Genomic DNA, 18,566 nt, shown 5'->3' on the forward strand with positions numbered 1-18,566 from the left:
CCAAGACTCTTTGACTGTCAGATTCTTCATCTGTAAAATGCAGAAGATGGGTCTCTTCCAGCTCTGTAATGCTGTGATTTGTCTTCTAAATGCAAACTCTGAAAGCCAAGTAGTGAACAGAAAAATAGAGGCCTTCTGCCTAGATCTAAAACGCCTAGGAAAAAGAAAAAAGTTTCCTTTTCTACTACTCATCCTAGCCTTTTTTTTTAATCCTCACCCAAGGATATGCTATTTATTTTTTTAGAGAGAGAGAGGAAGGGAGAGGGAGAAAAAGAGAGAGAGAAATATTGATTGGTTACCTCCCATATGCCCCAACCAGGGACTGAACCTGCAACCTAGATATGTGCCCTGACAAGGAGTGAATCCACAACCCTTTGGTGTATGGGATGCTGCTCCAACCACTGAGCCACCTGGCAGGGTGCCTTATTTTTTTTCATAATTGATATAGCTTTCTGGTTAATGGTAGCTCTAAATTTGACAGTTAATTGAGCCTGCCGATTGAAGGGCTACAACTTTCTCAATGACTTGATCTATATCATCTTTCCTATTATTTCCTCTTTTCATACTCCACAAACGTTTGTCTTTTCGCACATCCCATTTTCAAAGATTTTCCTCTCTCTCCGAAACAACAACAAATGTCTTTAAAATAAGAAGCAGAGTCCTCCATAAAACCGCAGGCACCAAACGGGCTTTGGGAAGTCACTCTCCCTCCTTCACTGTGTCTCACGTCAGGAGCATCGCCCCGGGGCGGACTTGACAGCCTCATCTTTCAGTGTGTTCTTCCCAACGTTTTCTCCAGGCTGCACAGGCCTGTTGGTGCCCGTTGGGTTTTCTCCCTGTGCGTGAGAAATGCGGCAGGTTCACCATCCGCGTCTGACAGGTGAGGACACGGGGCACAGAGAAGGTAAATAGCTGAGCCGCAGTCACAAAGTGGGGGAGTGATGGGGACAAGAAAAGACCTCAAGACTAAGGGCTGCTGGGTTAAGTGCTCGTTGTTACATCGCCTTTGGAAACAGGATTGTCATGTGAAATGAGAGACAGCTCTGCCTCTCTGATCCAATCATCCTTCTGGTCCAGCTGAAGGGCTGCCACCCCCAGAAAGCACTCGCTGGTCACCTCAGACCACAGCATTTCCTTCCTCTGGGATCCAAAATCTGTATGGGCTGCCCCTCAACCTTGGCCCTCATCACTGATCATCAAATAAGGTCGCAACAGTTTCACACAACAAATGAACCAACTTACACACTCCATGGGGTGTTAGCATAGCACCAGCACTCAGTGAACTCAACAAACAGTAGTTGCTATGACTTCTATTATCACTCATGCTCCCAGTTACTATGACCGGGAATCAAGCTACCCTCAAATTAGTGACATTAAAAAAAAGTCTAATGCTTAGGGACACTGGTATACATATTATAAAAAATTTTTAAAGGCACAAAGAAGATAGCATGGCTCTGTTCCATGATGTCTGGGCTGCAGCTGGAAGGTGTGAAGGTTTAGGGGTGACTCGAAGACAGCACTGGAGTCATCCAAAGCCTCATTCACTCACACATTTGAAGGCTGATGTTGGCTGACAGCAGGGGACCTTAGTGCCTTTCCTGTTGTCTCACCACATGGGCTAGTTTGGGCTTCCTCACAATATGGCAGCTGAGTTCCAAGGGCAAGAATCCTGAGAGGACAGAGCCAGGAAGCTATATCCTTCCATGGCCTGGCCCAACGTACATCAAGTCAGCTCTGCGGCACCCTGCGAGTCAGAGTAATCCAAACCCCGGTCCAGATTGAAGGGAGGAACACAGACTCATCTCCTGATGGAAGGAGTGTCAGTCCCATTGTAAGAATACAGATACAGCCAGCCCCGTTCTAAGAAGACAGATGCAGCCGTCTTTGAAAAATACCATTTTCCATAATCATTACCGTCATCTGCTACCATCCCTTCTCCTTTAGGATGCGTCAGAAGACAGATGCAGCTGTCTTTGAAAAATACCATTTTCCATAATCATTACTGTCATCTGCTACCATCCCTTCTCCTTTAGGATGCGTCTCTTCCAGGTGGCTCCCCCAACCCTGTGGCAATCCTGCTGCCCCAGTTTTCACCACACGACTGGGCCAGCAGTGGGCGAAGCTCGCACCCAGGCGCAGATCCCTGCCATGTCCCACATGAACACAAGCAACAACTTTCTTGTTTTGTCCCAATCGCTTTGCAGGAGGAGGCGCATATTCCTAGGACCTGGGCCCCAGACAGGAGGATAAAACAAACAAAAACAAAAACCCAGGCAGTTCCTAAGAGATTTAGCAGCAGAGTTTTCTAGTTGCCAATCGTTTACCCCTAGTGACACTGTGGGAGCTGACCATGTGCTCAGCTTAAAGTCTACATTTCTAGCCTCCTTTGCCAAGAGGGGTGACCAACGAGAAATAAACAGTTGTTTAGTGGGAAAGCTTTCTGTGGCAGCCGATTCAGCTGGCAGATGCCTTTTCCTTCCCTGTGCTTTCCTTTATTCTTGTCTAGACTCAGATGCAATGGCTGGAAGAGCAGCAGTTACCCTGTGCCCTGAGGTGGCTTTGAGAATAGCAGGGCAGAGAGATGGAGGTCTGGGGCCGAATGACACCATGTGGCCACCACAGAAGTTCTGAACTACCTGTTTGTACTACGTGAGAGAGAAAGAAAAAGCCCCTACCGTGTACAAGCCACTACTGTTTTGCATCTTTATTATTAGTAAGTAGCCAATCACAGTTATGAGAGAGCCCTTATTGCCTCCAGCTTTTTTATCAGTCTTCCCGCCTCAAACCTCACCCAGTTCCAATCGCCAGTGACGTTCCTCACACACAAATCTGATAAAGACCCTCTGCTGCTCTGAAGTCTCCAATGGCTTCCCAGCACCTCTAGATAAAATCCATACTCTTTAGTATGACATTCAGGATCCTTCATACCCCCGCCCCAGTAGAGCCTGATCTCCTACCCTACACCCCAGACGACCCATGCTCCAGCCACTGCACACTCCTCAGCTTTCTAGTTCACACTAGTCCTCATGTCTATAGCCTTCCTATGTGAAATGTTCTATGTGGTGATCTCTTGCTTGTTCTTAACACCTTATTCCAAAGCCACCTCCTCCAGGAAGACTTCCCTGATGCCTTCAGAGTGAGCCATTGCCTCCTCTGGACTTCTAAGGCAAGTTCTTTGTAAAAATGCCTCTGATCTGTAGCACTGTATTACAATTTATTTTTTATAGGTCTGTTCCCCTAAACTGAGTTCCTCAAGGCAGGGACAGGGACTGATGGGTCTGCTTAGCCCCGCTGTTAGCAAATCCCGAATAAATGAGCAGATGGATGGATGAGTGGATGTATAGACCCTGGTCCCTGGGGACACAGAGTCTTCATTCATCATGCTGCGGAGGCTTCGAGTGATGGCTGAGTTCGAAGAGGACACATAAAAACTGAGCAGGCACCTAAGAGAGGTGCACCCAGCGATGCCCGCGGTCCATGAGGAAGCTATCGCTATGGGTAGGACAAAGAGCAGCGTAAACGTGGACCTCGCCATGTGGCGTCAAGAAGACAGAGGAGGGTGGGCATCCCCATCGGTGGTCTCCTTCCCTGTCCCACCCCCATGTCACAGTCCATCAACTCCCTGCCCAGGGAAAACCCCAGAAGGAGGAAAATCTCTACTCCAGGCCACCAAGTAGCAGGGCCAGGTAAGAACTACTCTAACACGAATCCCTCCCAGCCAGCATTTCAGTTCCTTTGTGAAGCCCTTTCCCACACATGAGCTGGCCTCCTCCTCCCAACAAAGGCAAACAGGGTCCGATTATTATCAGGGGCCCATTTTACAGGCGGGCACATGGTGGCCCAGAGAGGGGAGGTGTGTCCACCTCACACGGCCAGCAAGAGGCAGAGCCAGGGCCCCATCACTCCCCTAGGAGCTCAAACGCTGACACGGTGGTGACACTGTGGGGCAAATTCCAGGACCTCAACCAACAGCCCAGCTGGAGCTGTGGGCGGGGGCAGCAGGGGTGCCAGGCCCTCTGCCCCGTGAGGCCCAGTGCTGCAGCAGCCCCCTTTAAGGAGCTCTGGGCCACCCAGCAGAGCGCCGATCTTAATTTTAGCTTGGAGGCCTGCCACCGAGGCTTTGGTGAGAGGCAGGCTGGAGCTATGTGGGACAGCTGTCAGCTGGCATGCTGGGTGGGGCCTATTTAGCCGGCTGGGGCACAAGCCTGGGGACACTGAACTGGTGTCCCTGCCCCGAGTCTTTCCCCCCGGGTCTCCCAGCCCCACGATGATGGCCGAAGAGAACACGGACCTGGAGGCCCAGATCGTCAAGGACATCCACTGCAAAGAGATCGACCTGGTGAACCGAGACCCCAAGAACATTAACGAGGACATAGTGAAGGTAGGCTCGGGCCTGCCCCGGCGCAGCCCGCCCAGAGGGTGTGGGGTGTGCAGAGCAGTGGGTGCTGGACGGGAGGGCTCTGCTCCACACAGTCAGCTTCCCTGGAAAGAGGCCTGGTCCCTCTGTCTTCTCCAATTCCCCCCTAAAAACCCAGCCTGTACACCTCCCAAAGGACCTTTACATAAACAAGAGCAAGAGTGAGCCACACCCGGGTGACCCAGGCGTTGACTGGGCGGGGAGCATGTCACGGAGCCCTACTACCCTGAAGCGCTTCCCACTGGCTCCTGGCCCTCGTCCCAGGATGAAGACGAGGTGGCCAACGTGGGCTCTTCTCCAGGCCAGGGGGCATTTCTGCGGTCTCCACAGTGGACTCTGGGCTAATCCCTGGAGGGCAGCTTCTGCCAGGGCTGGTGGCCCTCCCAGGGGCACTCACCACCCCCGCCCTGTGGCACTGCCCAATGTCCACCCCCCAGGTATGGGGCCATGCCCAGCACTCCTGCCAGCCCCCCACCTGACCCCTGGTCCAGGGGCCAGGCCAGGGCAGAGGCCTCTCAGAGAGCACCCAGGCCCCTGAAAGGAAATGCTCAGATGGGGACAGGTGGGCAGCCTTAGGGAGTCAGCCCCACCCACGGCCGCTGCCAGAATCAGGCCCCTTTCCTCGTCCGGCCGCCTCCAGGCCCACACCCTCACTCCAACCTCCGCTTGGTACCCACAGGGATCTTCCCACAGCTGACCCGCTGGGAGCAGGGGCCCAGCCACCAGCATCAGAGTCACTGTTAGGGCTGTTAGAAGGGCCTGGGCCTCCTGATCCTGCTGAAGGCATCAGACCTCAGACAAGCACTTTCCAAAGGAAACAATGTGACCCATTACACATTCACCCCATGTAATTGTACATTTCCTAGCAGCCATGATTTTAAAAAGGAAAAAGAGATACTAATTTTCATACTTATGATTTAAAAGGGATATTAATTTTCATACTTTGATTTCACCCAGTATATCCAAAATAGTATCATTGTAATATGTAACCAATACAAAACAATGACCAATGAACTACTGCCCAGTCTTTCTTTGGCTTCAAAATCCAGTGCGTATCTTAGACTCGGGGTGCATCTCAATTCAGACTCCAAATTTTTATCAGGAATCCTTGCTCTGTATGTAATTGCATAAAATGTACAGTTGAAATGCCCAAATAAACTCACATGCCCAAATTGTTCCAAACATTTTTAAAAGTTTGCCAATCCTAGAACCGAATATCAGTTTTTATATTTTAATTAAAATTATACAAACCTTAGAATTATTATGTTGTACTGGCCACAGCCGGGTGTACTGGCCCAAAGCTCATGGCCACTGAATGACACGGTGTGGCTAAGAACCGGCCTGAGCACCCTGCCCTGCCACCCTTCAGTGGGCACTTCCCATGCTGAGTCTAACTTCTCCCCATGGCTTTCAAACCCCAGCACCATCTTGATCCCAACCTTCTCCCACCTTCCAGCCCACATGCCAGGAGCTGACCACACCCACCAGGACACACTCCTGTGTCTGTGCCAGGAGCACCCAGCTCCTCACCTCCACACGGTGAAGGCCCTGCTCAGCCTTCAAGACCCAACTCAACCGTCACCTCCACCAGAAGCCTTCCCTAACTCCTCCAGGCAGTTGGTGGCTGGCTCTTCACTCAGGGCGTTTACTCCAGAACAGCTCATGCTATGCTAGTATTGCATTTATATATGTATGTCATTGATGGAGGAGATAGGATAATTACAGCACACGGTGAAAAGGCTGCAAAGGGAGCATTAGGGGGCAAATTTTGCAAGCTAAAAGGCGCGAGGTAAATGGCAAATAGTATTCGTCACGGTTTGCTCAGTGTGGTCTAGAGGGAACAGTCCCACACTTGACTTTAACAGATCTGGTTTCAAACCCACGCTCTTCTACCTAAAAATGAGGACGCTGGACAAGTCACCTAGATTTTCAGAGTCTGCATTTCCTCTGTGAAATGAGCATAATATCATAATATCCACCAGGTACATGAATCTCAGAGCAGCTCTGTGCAATAGAAATATACCATGAGGATTAAGCGTAACAAGGGGTTTGAGAGTGCCTGGCACAGTCCCCGGCACAAAGCAAGGATGTGATAAGTGTGAGCTGAGTGGGAGCCCGGAGGAGCTTGCAGGGCAAGAGAACTGAGCCAGCGCCAGGTTTTGCTCCCAGGCTCCCCTCTGGCAGCCCCTCTGCTGGGAATGGAGGACAGGACCCCAAGAGAGAATGTGGTTTCCAAAGGAGACCCGCAGTAGAAGACAAGTGGAGAGAGACTCTCGGGCCCTACTGAGCCAGGAGGGAGCCTGCCAGGCTCTAGGCCCAGATTATAAACCAAAGGAGGGATGGGGGCCCACAGATGCAGCTGCTCACGCCGCCTCCCCTGGGGCTGAGCCCCAGAAAAATGTTTCTCCCATAAGAGATAATAATCTTGTTAATTATTTGGTAGAGGTACTGGCCATTCCCTGGTTTGGCTAGTTATTTAACTTTTTTTTTTTTCATGAGTGAAAAATGAAAACGTTTTGAAATTTAGAACAGGGATCTTAAAATCAAGTCAGACAAATACCACAAAATAGACTTCAATCAGAATTCAGGGTGGTGTAATGGTCTGTGAGGGAATTCAGAGAGGAGGGAGGGAGAGAGGAGAGCGTGGATCACCTGGGCGTTTTTCATCACCTGGGGAGAAGACCAGATGGAAGGAGGAAGAAAGAAAAGGGGGTGAGGGGTGAGGGGTGAGGGAGACAGGCTGAGATGAAGGCTCGGAAGGCACCTGCTAGGGGTGGTTTCATGAGTGGTAATGGCTCCACGTGGCCTAGGATGAGTGATACAGGAAGGTGCTGAAATGAGACTGGGTACAGAGACCTAAGTTCTGGTAGCAGTCCTGACACTAACTTGCTGTGTGATTCTGGAAAAACTCCTTTCCCTCTCTGGACCTGAAGAGGGAGACAGATCCAATGTGTCCATAGATCTGACCCCCAGCAGAGGGGAGGCACTCCCTTTAGTCTTTCCAGAGCTCCAACCTCCCCAAACTTCCTGAGCAAGGCCTGGGGCTGCCCTTGAACCCAGGTGGGAAATAGGTGCTAAGACAGAGGGGAGACCTGTACAGCCCAACAAACTTGAACTGTGTTCTCCAAGATTCTGGGCCGGGCCCAGGGCTGAGGAGCTGGGGAAACACACCCATTCCCTCTGCTCCCACCATCACCACCATTCGTGGAGCACTGACTCCACGGATCGCTGTTGAGTGCCTGCCATGTGCCAGGCACTGTGCTGTCTCAGACCCCATGCCTGGCTCTAGGGGGTGTCGGGGTGAATGTGCACCAATGGTCCTCAGGGCTCCAGCCCGCCAGTGAGGACACCTTTCCCTTCAGACCCACGTTGCACAGCCTCCAGCCCTCTCCCCATGCATTCCTGCAGGCCCCAGCCCCACCCTGAGTCCTCCTGAGTTATTTCTGAGGGCTCAGGGTCGGCTCTCTCTCTGCCTCACAACAAGACTCCAGGTGCTGTCGCAGTGACACTTGAGCACAGAGGGCCATGCAGGCCCTTCAGTTTCTGGCCCCACCCGCTCTCTCCTTAGGCACTAAAAGTCGGCCCTTCAAACAGGGCAGGGGCAGACACGGTCCCAGCCCAGCACTCTAGATTCCAACCCACCCACAACCCACACCTGCCTGCAGAAAAACACACAAGCCACAGCCTTTGCTGCTAACACCCGGAGGGCCAGCTCTACTCCCCATGTGGGCCCCTGGACACGCTGTTACAGAGAGAGCAAACTGACCTGCACTTCCTCCTCCTTCTCAAGAAGCAGCCAACCCAACCGGCAAGAGGAGATAAAACTAACAAGAGTTCAGGGAGCTGCTAAATGCCATAAATTTGTGCCAGCTGAAGTGCCCTCGGGCGGGGGGGGGGGCGTTAAGGAGAAGACATCACTCTCATCTGGGAAAACCAGGAGCCAGATTCAGGGGGGGGTGGTATCCAGATGCATTTTTTTAAAAAGGGAACAATTTTAAGTGTGGAAAGGGGAGAACAGGCTTTCCCAGAGGAGGAAACAAAATAAGCAAAGGCCACAATTATTGAGGAGAATGTAGGGCAGAGTCAGAGGCCCCTCCCCCGCTTCCCCCACCCCAGGTCCAGGCAGACAGGACAGGACTATCGGGTCACGACACTGCCCCAGGAAGCCCTGGTCCATCAGCCAGGCTGAGCTGGCTCACAGATGAAACCTCTTTGCTGCTCTGACTGCGGGAGAAAGGGGGACTAAGACAAAGCATCTGAAAGGGAATTGGAGGGCGAGAAGGCAAAGGGGCAGGTTGAAGTTGGATTGTGGGAGGTCACCCAATCTGCCAGTCGTTCCACATGGCAATGCCTTTCAGAAATGCCTTGCCCTCTGTCAGGTACCACCAGGAAGGGCCACTCTGGACTACCTCACACTGAGGTATTTATAAGTTAGTGTTACGGGAACTTCTGGATATCAGCTAGCCTAGAGTTCTTCAAAATATGGCCCACTTCCCTGGGGAGCTTGTAAAATGCAGATTTCTTGGACCTGCCACCAGAAATTCTTATTAACCAGGATCAGTGAATGTTTTGCACTTTCAAGTGCAAATAAGTCCCCTTTATCCTATAGAAGACAAACTTGGAGTCCCGAGTTACCACCAGATTTCCCTAAAGACACACTGTATCAACTATGTATTGCTGTGTAACAAATCATCCCAAAACTTGAGGCTTAAAGCAACCACCATCTGATGATCTCTCACTGTCCTGTGGGTTGAGCAGGCTCAGCGGGGCAGCCTGCAGGGCTCACTGCCGGCAGCTCCTGTAGCTGCAGTCAGATGACAGCGGGGACTGCAACCACCTGGGGCCTCGACTGAGCTGGAACATCCAAGATGGCTCATTCACATGCCTGGCGCCTTGGTGGGTATGGCTGGGAGGCGGGGCTCAGCTCCGATGCTGGGATGGCTGGGCCTCTATCTCCGTGTCGTTTTGGGCCTCTCCCTTTATGTGGCCTCTCCACCAGTCTCTAGAGCAGGGTGTGGCAATGGACTGGTCTCTAGATTAGGGTATAAAAGTGAACTTCTAATGTGGCTTAGAGCTCCCCAAAGCAGAGGCTGCCACGCCTTCCTAAGGCTTAGCTCTGGAAATGGCACAGCATCCCTTCTCCCTCGTTCTGGTGGTTAAAGCAAGTTGCAGGGCAAGCCCAGACTCAATGAGGATGAGACGATGAGAGATCATAAACGCTGAGAGGCATGACTAATTGGGGGGCATCTTTGAAGACTAGCTCACCCCCCACCAAAATCTGGTGCCAGGCATGCCTAGAACTCAGCACAGGGCTATTTCTACTGCTCTCCTTCCCACCCGCACCGACTTCCTGAAGGCAGAGACTGACAGGGCAGGAGGGAAAGGACAGGGCTCAGGAGACCTGGTGGGGGTTCTTCCGAAAGGTCCTTTCTCTCGCCCTGGAGCCTTCTGTCATCTCAGTCTCTTCACAGCTCTTTTACATGAACCCAAGTCCCTGTAAGACCCAGCCCAGGCAACCCAGATCCATCCTGTAGGGTGCTCTGGCCCTCAAGCTCCAAGGAACCCCTGACCCCGCCTCCCGCCCTCAGAACTGGCCTGTGCCGCTATCTGTGCCTCATCTCCTGCTGGGGTACCGGGCCCTGCGATGACCGTGGCCAGGGACAGGGCAGAGGGAATTCAGGACTTGATGTCAGGCCAACGTGGGCTCCACCCTGCTCGCCCCTTACATGCTGGGTGAAACACTAGATATGATCCCTGGCCAGAAACCAGCATCGACAGGGCCAAATTATGGGTGTTGCTATGATTATCCCAGATTGTACAGAATTATATTAATGTTATTACCAATTACACAAAAAGCAAAGCTTTGCCATTTTTCAACTGTTTTGCTGCAATCACCTCATGTTAGCTTCCTACTTTATAGGCCAGTGTTTCTTAAACTATCTCAGTAGAGGGTCCCTTTTATTACTATTTTTCCAATCTGTTTATACACCAATACTTTTGTAAAATGTAATAAAAACTAATTACTAGAGAAATCAAATCAATAAAAGGCATCCACAATGTAAGCTCCAATTTTTAGTATGATTAGAGTCAATAGACATAAAACTACTGGGTCAAATGGCTGTGAATATTTCTAAATGCTCACTCTCCACTTCTGCACCTGCCTGGCATGGAGGGGCACTGACTGAGGACCACCCTTTATGGAGCAAGGTAATAAGCGAACAAACTACGACCCAGCAAAGCTAAGCCACCCCCTGGGTCTTCTGACTCCAAAACTAAGTCTGTGTTATAAGGGTCTTGACCTAATCCTCTGATAGAGTTAAAAAATAAAAACAAAAAGTCCCAGAGGCCCGAGAGGGAAAGCACCAGGCCCCAAATCACACAGTGGTCACTCAATGGTCAAGTGGAGGCTGGGACCAGACGTCTACCCTCCCGCCTAGAGCTATTCCCCAAATACCCTATCCAGAGTGTCCAGGGCCCTGGATGCCCAAGGACTGAATCATGTGGGCATGTGGGGGAGGTATTTTTGACAGAAGGTGGCTGCTGGCCTCCCCCGCATCCTCCAGCAGCGCCTGGTCCTGCTGCCTGGCACCCTCCCTGCCCTCTGAGACTGCGGGGGCTGTGCTGGCTGGTTCCGATTAATCAACTGGCCCTCTTGCTGTTCCAAAAATAAATATGCCAGAGAAGGGGGCACCAACTGAACGAGCAGCCACATTCTCTGCCTCCACCTCCAACCCCTCCCTCCAGCTGCACACTGAGCTGCCCATGGATCCAGCCCCCGCCCCACCACCCTCCCCAAACAGCCATCTCCCCTCCAGCTTCTGAAAACGGATTAAGAAATGAAGTCACCGTGTGCTTCTGATACACTGGCATGACTGCCTAGAGCTGCCTGCGCCGGGTCTTATAAATACCTCCCCAAACTAGCACGCTATCTCCATGCTTAATCCCAGTTAGGGGAACAGCTGCCTCCTCCCAGCCCAGCCCATCCCTCTCAGGGCACGTTTTCTGATTCACAGATCAGTTGCCCCATGCATAGTGCCCAAGGGCAATTACTGAAAATACAAATGTCAGCACCAATGGCTTCTGCAACAAAATGAATGATAATTAAAAGACACAACAGAGAGATCCTTGGGGGTAGAATTATTACTGTAAGTAGGAGATGAGGGAAAAGAGGACCTGTCCATTTTATCAGCACAGGCTGAGGTGTGTGCGTGCGTGCACACACACACACACATATACACACACATAAACACATACACACGCACACACATACACACATATACACACATACACACATATACACACACATAAACACATACACACATATACACACGCACACACATACACACATATACACACATAAACACACACACATACACACATAAACACACACACACACATACACACACACATTTATGGCTAGGTAGGCTGAAGAAGTGCACTTATGATCTGGGGTGTCAACAGATTCCCTTAAATATATTTTCATAGGAACTTCCAAGCAACTGAACAAATAATGACTATCACCAGCACCTACCACATGCCAGGTGTCATGCTAAGCACTGGCCAAGAGGCGGTGTGCCTAGCGCAGAGCGGATGTTGAATAAATACTTGTTGAGTTGAATGGATGGATGAGAAATTATTTCTATTCCTCATAACAAGGTTGTAAGAAGTAGTAAATCCATTTTACGATGAGAAAATGAAGTTCAAAGAGGTTAAGTTGCCAAAGTCACTCATCAGATCAGCAGCTACACTGGGGTGCACACCCAGATTTGGGACTCTCGTCTCCTGTTGAAAGCACGCTGTGACAACCACCAACAGCGAACAGTTCCTAATCAGTGTTCGGTGCCAGGCAATGCTCAGTATTTACATCTTTTAACGTACTAAATCCTCCAATAAGCTTCATAAGCCTAGGAAAATGAGGCAACGAAAAGCTACGCCACTTGCTGAAGGTCACAGAGCCATAAGGAGCAGAGCTGGACTCGCACCTTAGCAGTGTGGCTTCATCAGTCAGGGCTCTTCCCACTCTGTTGCCTCTTAGAGGCCAGACACAAACAATCAAATGTGTCGAGTGGAGGAATATGCTGGGATAAGTGAACAAATTGGGCTGGGCTGCAGGGGGGCGGGGCCTTGCTGACTGCTGGGAGCAGGGTAGGGAGCTGGGAAGAAGGGCCCGGGGCGCTGCCTTGGGCAGGTCTTTACTGACAAGGACCAGACCTCAGAGGGGCAGTCACCCTCCCCAACAGCAGCATCTACCCCGGGGCCTGACCCTGGCTGGGGCAGTGTGAAGTGCTCAGAGTAGAATCAGGATGCCTAGATTCAGCCTGGGCCCTGCCTGTCTGCCGCCCTGGAAGGTGAGAGGCAGGGCTGGGTAATCTGTGAGTGGGGAGGCGCCCTCCTAAGGAGCAGCCACAAGAAGGCTGGAGAGGCCACAGGTGCTCAGTGGGAGAGGGAAAGGAGGAGGGAGGGTTGGTGGGGACACAGGCAGGGAGGCATGTCTGTGCCCAAATGCCTCCCTCTGCTGGCAAAGTTCCTGGGGCTGCAGCATGCTCCAGCGGCCAGCCTGGCACTAAGAGGCATGGGGCATGGGCTAGGCATTGGCCACAGCGGAGGAGGGGCAGGCAGCAGGTTCCAGGGCCCATGAGTTTGGCTGCCCCTCCATAGCCATGGTGGGAGAACCCAGGGCAAGGCTGGAATGGTCCCCCGGGCCTCTACTCCCCAGCTCCTTGGGTTTGAAAGCTCCCCCAAGGAGCAGCAACTGGATTTTTGGCCCATATAAACCAGATGTAGATGCCAGCACTTCCCATCCACTCTTCAAAGCCATGAGACGTTCTCCAACCAACTTGGGCTTTCTTTTCCAAATATCCAGCACACCACTTTTCCATCTCTGCCTCCAAACCCCACAGCCCCCCAAATTCCCAGCCAGCCACCACCTCCTGGAAGCCCTCCAGGAAGAAGTGCCATCCTTCCAGGAGGTGAGGACCATATACATGCTCTTCCCCTTCTATCCAGGGGGCTTCATGAGGCAGAGAGGGCCGGGGGCAAAATGTACAGAAGGGTCGGGGCAGGCCCTTCTGATTCCCTAGTCCAGTGGTTGGCAAACTGTGGTTTGCGAGCCACATGCAGCTCTTTGGCCCCTTGAGTGTGGCTCTTCCACAAAATACAGACTTCTGCACATGGGCCATGAAGTTTCAATCGCACTGTACGTGCGCCCACACGTGGTATTTTGTGGAAGAGCCACACTCAAGGGGCCAAAGAGCCGCAGTTTGCCGACCACTGCCCTAGTCAGCTTTTCCAAACTGCTGCCTGAAATCTCACCCTCTACACTTTGCTCCCTGCTAACATGCCTCCATACGTGGAGCCTCGGCCAGAGCTGTCCCTGGGGACCCAGAGATCAAAGACATGGTGCAGGACCCCAGAATCCAGTCATACGAGAAAAACAGGACTCAACCTTGAACATACAACACGGTTACGCCCACTCCCTCCCCCAAAAAAGTTACACTAGAAAGAATAGCACCAAAGCAGTAATATTTTTAGTGCCAGAGAAATACAAATTGGAGATGGTTTTTGTTTTGTTTTGTTTTTGCTATTCCCTTAATTTTCTGCAACGTGGCTATGTTATTTTATAATGAAAACTAACTGTAATAACACCATTGTGCATAGAGGAGAGAATCCTCCCCCCCTCCAACAAAAGTGGGGAGCGGGCCCACCCTGGAAGACTGAACTTTGAGCTCAGGCCCCAACAGCCCCCACCGGGGAACCCTCCCATTAGTCTGATTAGTCTGTGCCTTCATTCAACCAACTTTATTAAAATGGCCCGAGATGGTCACTACCCCATTTTACAGACAAGACAGCTAAAGTTTAGTGACACTAAATGGCATCACATATGAGAAAGCAGCTGGAACAGAGCTTAATGCACAGCAGGGACTCAAGAAAGGCTAGTTAAGTGGCTTAGCTGGAAGCTACCATTTTCTAAATCCACAGATTATCTTCCCACTTCCCTCAAGGGGCCTGAGTCACCCTTCAGGAGGCTGTGTGGATCGGGTTCTCTGGGCACCCATGTTCCAGCTACACAGAGGGACGTTGTGGGCAATGGGGAGAGGACATCTGAGGCCCCTGCAGGACTAGGTCAAGGAAACAACCTGCCTTCTCCTCAAGGTGCTTATCAGCAGGCTCGGCCCCTCTCAGATACCAGACTCCCTCACTAGCCGGAACGGCATGCCTCACTTTGCCACATGCCAGATCCTAGAATAGCTCTCAGACCTGTGCACCTCTAACTCATCCCCACCACCCGAACCAGGCGCCAGGTCCTGCCTGGACTCTCCAGCACGCCCAGCTGGTCTCACATGCATCTTCCCCACCACCCCAACCTGTGTCAGAACGAGCTGCTCCCTGCACAGAGCCTTCTGAGGCTGCTCATCGCACGGACGTCTGTCCTGCCTGCCTCTCCAGCCTCACTCCTGTCGTCTAGGCTTGGACTTCGGGAAGCACCTGCATCTCCCTGAGAGCACACACTGTCCCACCAGCTCCTCGCTCCCAGCAATCACTGCTCCTTCTGCCCTAAACTCTCTCTCTCAGCCCACAATCCCTCCCTCCACCTGGCTACCTTCAGCTATCAGCCTAGACAGATGTCTCTTCCTCCAGGAAGCCTTCCCTTCCCCAGGCTGAGTTCAATGTCCTCCTGTGGGTGCACACAGCCCCTGCCCTTCCCTTACCCGAGCACTTAACACGGTGGTACAACTGCCCGCCATGAGCTCTGGGTCCACTGGAACCTTTGCTGCCCACCATCTTATCAGCAGGCACCCCTAAATCTTTCCAGCATGACTATGACTGTCCAACTCCCTAGGATCATAAAATAATAGAATTTGAGAGCCATGCCTCTAGGCCTGCCACCGACTTACCTTTGGCTTGAAGCAAGTCCCTCAGCTCCTCGGGCCTGCTTACCCACCCGTAAGGTGAGGGGTCAAGTCCCCATCGGGACCTGCGGGGTCAGGAGCCCTCCAGGGCGGTCTGATGCTCACACACCGAAGCTTGAGAAACGGGTGGGTGCCGTGACTGAGGATCCCCTTCCTGCCCCCACAGGTGGACTTCGAGGACGTGATCGCGGAGCCCGTGGGCACCTACAGCTTCGACGGCGTGTGGAAGGTGAGCTACACCACCTTCACCGTCTCCAAGTACTGGTGCTACCGCCTGCTGTCCACGCTGCTGGGCGTGCCGCTGGCCCTGCTCTGGGGCTTCCTGTTCGCCTGCATCTCCTTCTGCCACATCTGGGCGGTGGTGCCGTGTATCAAGAGCTATCTGATCGAGATCCAGTGCATCAGCCACATCTACTCGCTCTGCATCCGCACCTTCTGCAACCCGCTCTTCGCTGCCCTGGGCCAGATGTGCAGCAGCATCAAGGTGTTGCTGCGGAAGGAAGTGTAAAGCCAGGTGAAGCGAGGGGTGTGGCCGGGCAGGGGAGTTAGGCCAGGCTGGCCCCACGGAACTGCTCCCCGGGGACTGCTGGCGAGCTCTTGCTCTGTAAGGACTGCTATTTCTCCCCAGGACGGGAGCACTGAGTCTAGAGAAACCAGAAAGAAAAGAGAGCCCCACCCCAGAAGCACAGTGGCCTTGCACTCTGCCCCCATGACCGGGCACGTGGGAAGATCATTTGCTAAGAGGCAGCTACTGCAAGTCTTTGCGATCACATGTACTGTAACAGCACAAACCAGCACTCTGTTCCCACCCAGGGTCGACCTGTCCACATGCGCCACCCAGGAAGCCACCAGGGACTGTGGGCATTGGGGGGTTGGCTCCAATAAAGGGTTCCGGCTGCATTCGGAGAATGCTGTGTTTTGTGCGTGTCTGTAAGGTGCGTGTGTGTTCTGATCAGCTCCTAAAATAGATTTCGCTGCCCTGAGAAACCGACAGGGAACAAGCTGTTTGGCCCTTTCTCTTGTCCAAACCCAACAACCAGGGCAGAGTTTGGTTTCTATTGGGATTCTTCTTGGTAGCTGGGCATCTGCTCCCCAATGTTCCTTGGATTAGTTCACACTGACTCTGTTCCTCCCAGGCCAGCTAGAGGTCAACAACAGAAGAAAATGGCCCTTGGATGGAAGGGGTGGGGGGCCCTCTCTGGCACCACTGAGGCGAGGGCCTGGGGTCAACCCTCTCGGAACCTTCCCTGTGGCTCCCCAGACACTGAGCCCCTGGCATTGTCAGTTGGCACATGCACACCTTCAGCCCTGAGAGGTGTGATGAGAGTATAAGGCAGTGATGGCGAACCTTTTGAGCTCGGCGTGTCAGCATTTTGAAAAACCCTAACTTAACTCTGGTGCCGTGTCACATATAGAAATTTTTTGATATTTGCAACCATAATAAAACAAAGACTTATATTTTTTGATATTTATTTTATATATTTAAATGCCATTTAACAAAGAAAAATCAACCAAAAAAATGAGTTCGCGTGTCACCTCTGACACGTGTGTCATAGGTTCGCCATCACTGGTATAAGGTCTAATGTGCGCACGTGTGGACTCACGGTGTAAATAAGCAGCAATAGAAAAGGCATGTCTCACCTCCTCCTCAACCCCCCTACCACCCCCCCAATAAAAACCAGCAATCTTATATTCTTTAGGGATGCTTTTCCCAACTGTGTTATCTAGAACTTAGTCCCCCCACAAAAAGAGGGGATGGCTTCTGTTGTTAAATTTGTTTGGGAAATGCTATATATTTCTCTTAAAAGATTTTCAATAGACACTGACACATTAAAAGCTCTGAGAAGTCCTGCAGAAAAGAAATTGGTTAGGCCCGTATCCCCCAATCCTATTTGACTTTTTAATGCATAAGACTCATTTAAGTCTCATAAAATTAAGGTTTCACCGCACTTTCCAAGTTTTCAAAGGCATCACCTCATTGGTGCCTGGCCATGAACCAATGGGTCAATGGGGCAGCGTGGTGGGATGGACCACACAGGAACTGGGAGACAGGGCGCAGGCAGCCTCCTTCTAGTCCTGCCTCTCCTCCTAGTTGCCTTCTCTGGCCTCAGTTTTGTCATCTACAAAATGATCTCTAATGCCCATTTCAGCTCTAAAATTTTACCCATTTTTGTTTTTTCTAGTGTCTTTTGAAGTTTTCAAACACAGAGGAAAAGTTGAAAGGTTTGTGGTGAACAACTATCCACCCACCACCTAGGCTCCACAACGAGCATTTTACTACTCCTGTTTTGTCACTTCTCTATCTGTCCACCAATCTCATCTTTCTCTGTGCATTTTTAAATAAGCTGCAGATACCAATATATTTTGCTCTTAAACACATAACCAATCCCTTAGTTTTTTCCAAATGAGAAAGTTACAGCCCAAAGAGGTCAGCAGACTTGCCGAAAGGTGCACAGTAGCCAGCATCCGCTCTGCGCTCCCAGCCCACGCCTCTCTGCTCTACGAGGCTCTGCACATTCTCACGCGGACACGGCGGGCCCAGGCTCCTCCTGCTGAGAAATACCGAAGCCAGTATTACTGGCATCCTCCTCCAGGGGCCTGCCCTTCCAACACCTCTTGAAATCATGAGGCTGTAGTTTCACACTTGGAATCTTGGGTTACACAAAGATTTGTCACCCTCTTGGCATTTGCTGAAACCTGATTTGACCAGGACTCCAATTTTTCAAGTTTGCGCTCTTTCGCTGGGGGCAGAGTATGGCAGGTGCTCGATTACCTGTGAAGTTCATCCCCTTAGATGCATGTATGTCTCAGGAGTTCTGTTCCTTCCAGGAATCCCTTGAGAAGCAGGACACGGAACTGCACCCCGGGGAGTGGGGGGTGATGCGAATGGGCCCGAGGAGGGAGGTGGAGATCCACTCCCTCTTGTATCCTGCACCCAGGGGATGAGGCACTCTGGTTAAAATGAAGGTGTGGGGCCCAGCTCCAGCGCGTGCCTCAGTAGTGGTGCCAGGAATGAACACAGACCCATTTGTGACTTCACAGGTGGCCCCTATATCCCACTTGAGGAAACACTTGCTAGGGTCCCTTCAAGGTGACAATGTAGAATCCTATTAGACTGTGGCACACAGTGGAGGTGGCTACATCATACAAGAGGTATGCTTCTGGGATGTAGAATGTTTTCTGAGAATTCTGATTCATGAGAGGACCTGTGCCCAAGGACGAGGGGACCAGGGCCTCAC

At 51.7% G+C, this 18,566-nt stretch overlaps 1 protein-coding gene across 1 annotated transcript; it reads left to right on the forward strand.

The window, feature by feature from the left end:
• The first annotated feature begins 4,157 nt into the window (after positions 1-4,157).
• On the forward strand, positions 4,158-16,233 carry CAV3 (caveolin 3). The gene is made up of 2 exons (XM_005872365.2): positions 4,158-4,381; positions 15,494-16,233. The coding sequence occupies exons 1-2, from the start codon at positions 4,268-4,270 to the stop codon at positions 15,833-15,835; spliced, it is 456 nt and encodes a 151-aa protein (XP_005872427.1). The 5' UTR covers positions 4,158-4,267; the 3' UTR covers positions 15,836-16,233.
• Positions 16,234-18,566: the final 2,333 nt, after the last annotated feature.

Source organism: Myotis brandtii, unplaced genomic scaffold, assembly GCF_000412655.1.
Source record: "Myotis brandtii unplaced genomic scaffold, ASM41265v1 scaffold378, whole genome shotgun sequence".
NCBI classification, from domain to species: domain Eukaryota; kingdom Metazoa; phylum Chordata; class Mammalia; order Chiroptera; family Vespertilionidae; genus Myotis; species Myotis brandtii.

Excerpts from the sequence above, each read along its gene's own strand:
- CAV3 (XM_005872365.2), top strand. The coding sequence starts at position 4,268 with ATGATGGCCGAAGAGAACACGGACCTGGAGGCCCAGATCGTCAAGGAC. Across the intron at positions 4,382-15,493 it reads TTAACGAGGACATAGTGAAG|GTGGACTTCGAGGACGTGAT; the intron begins GTAGGCTCGGGC and ends CTGCCCCCACAG.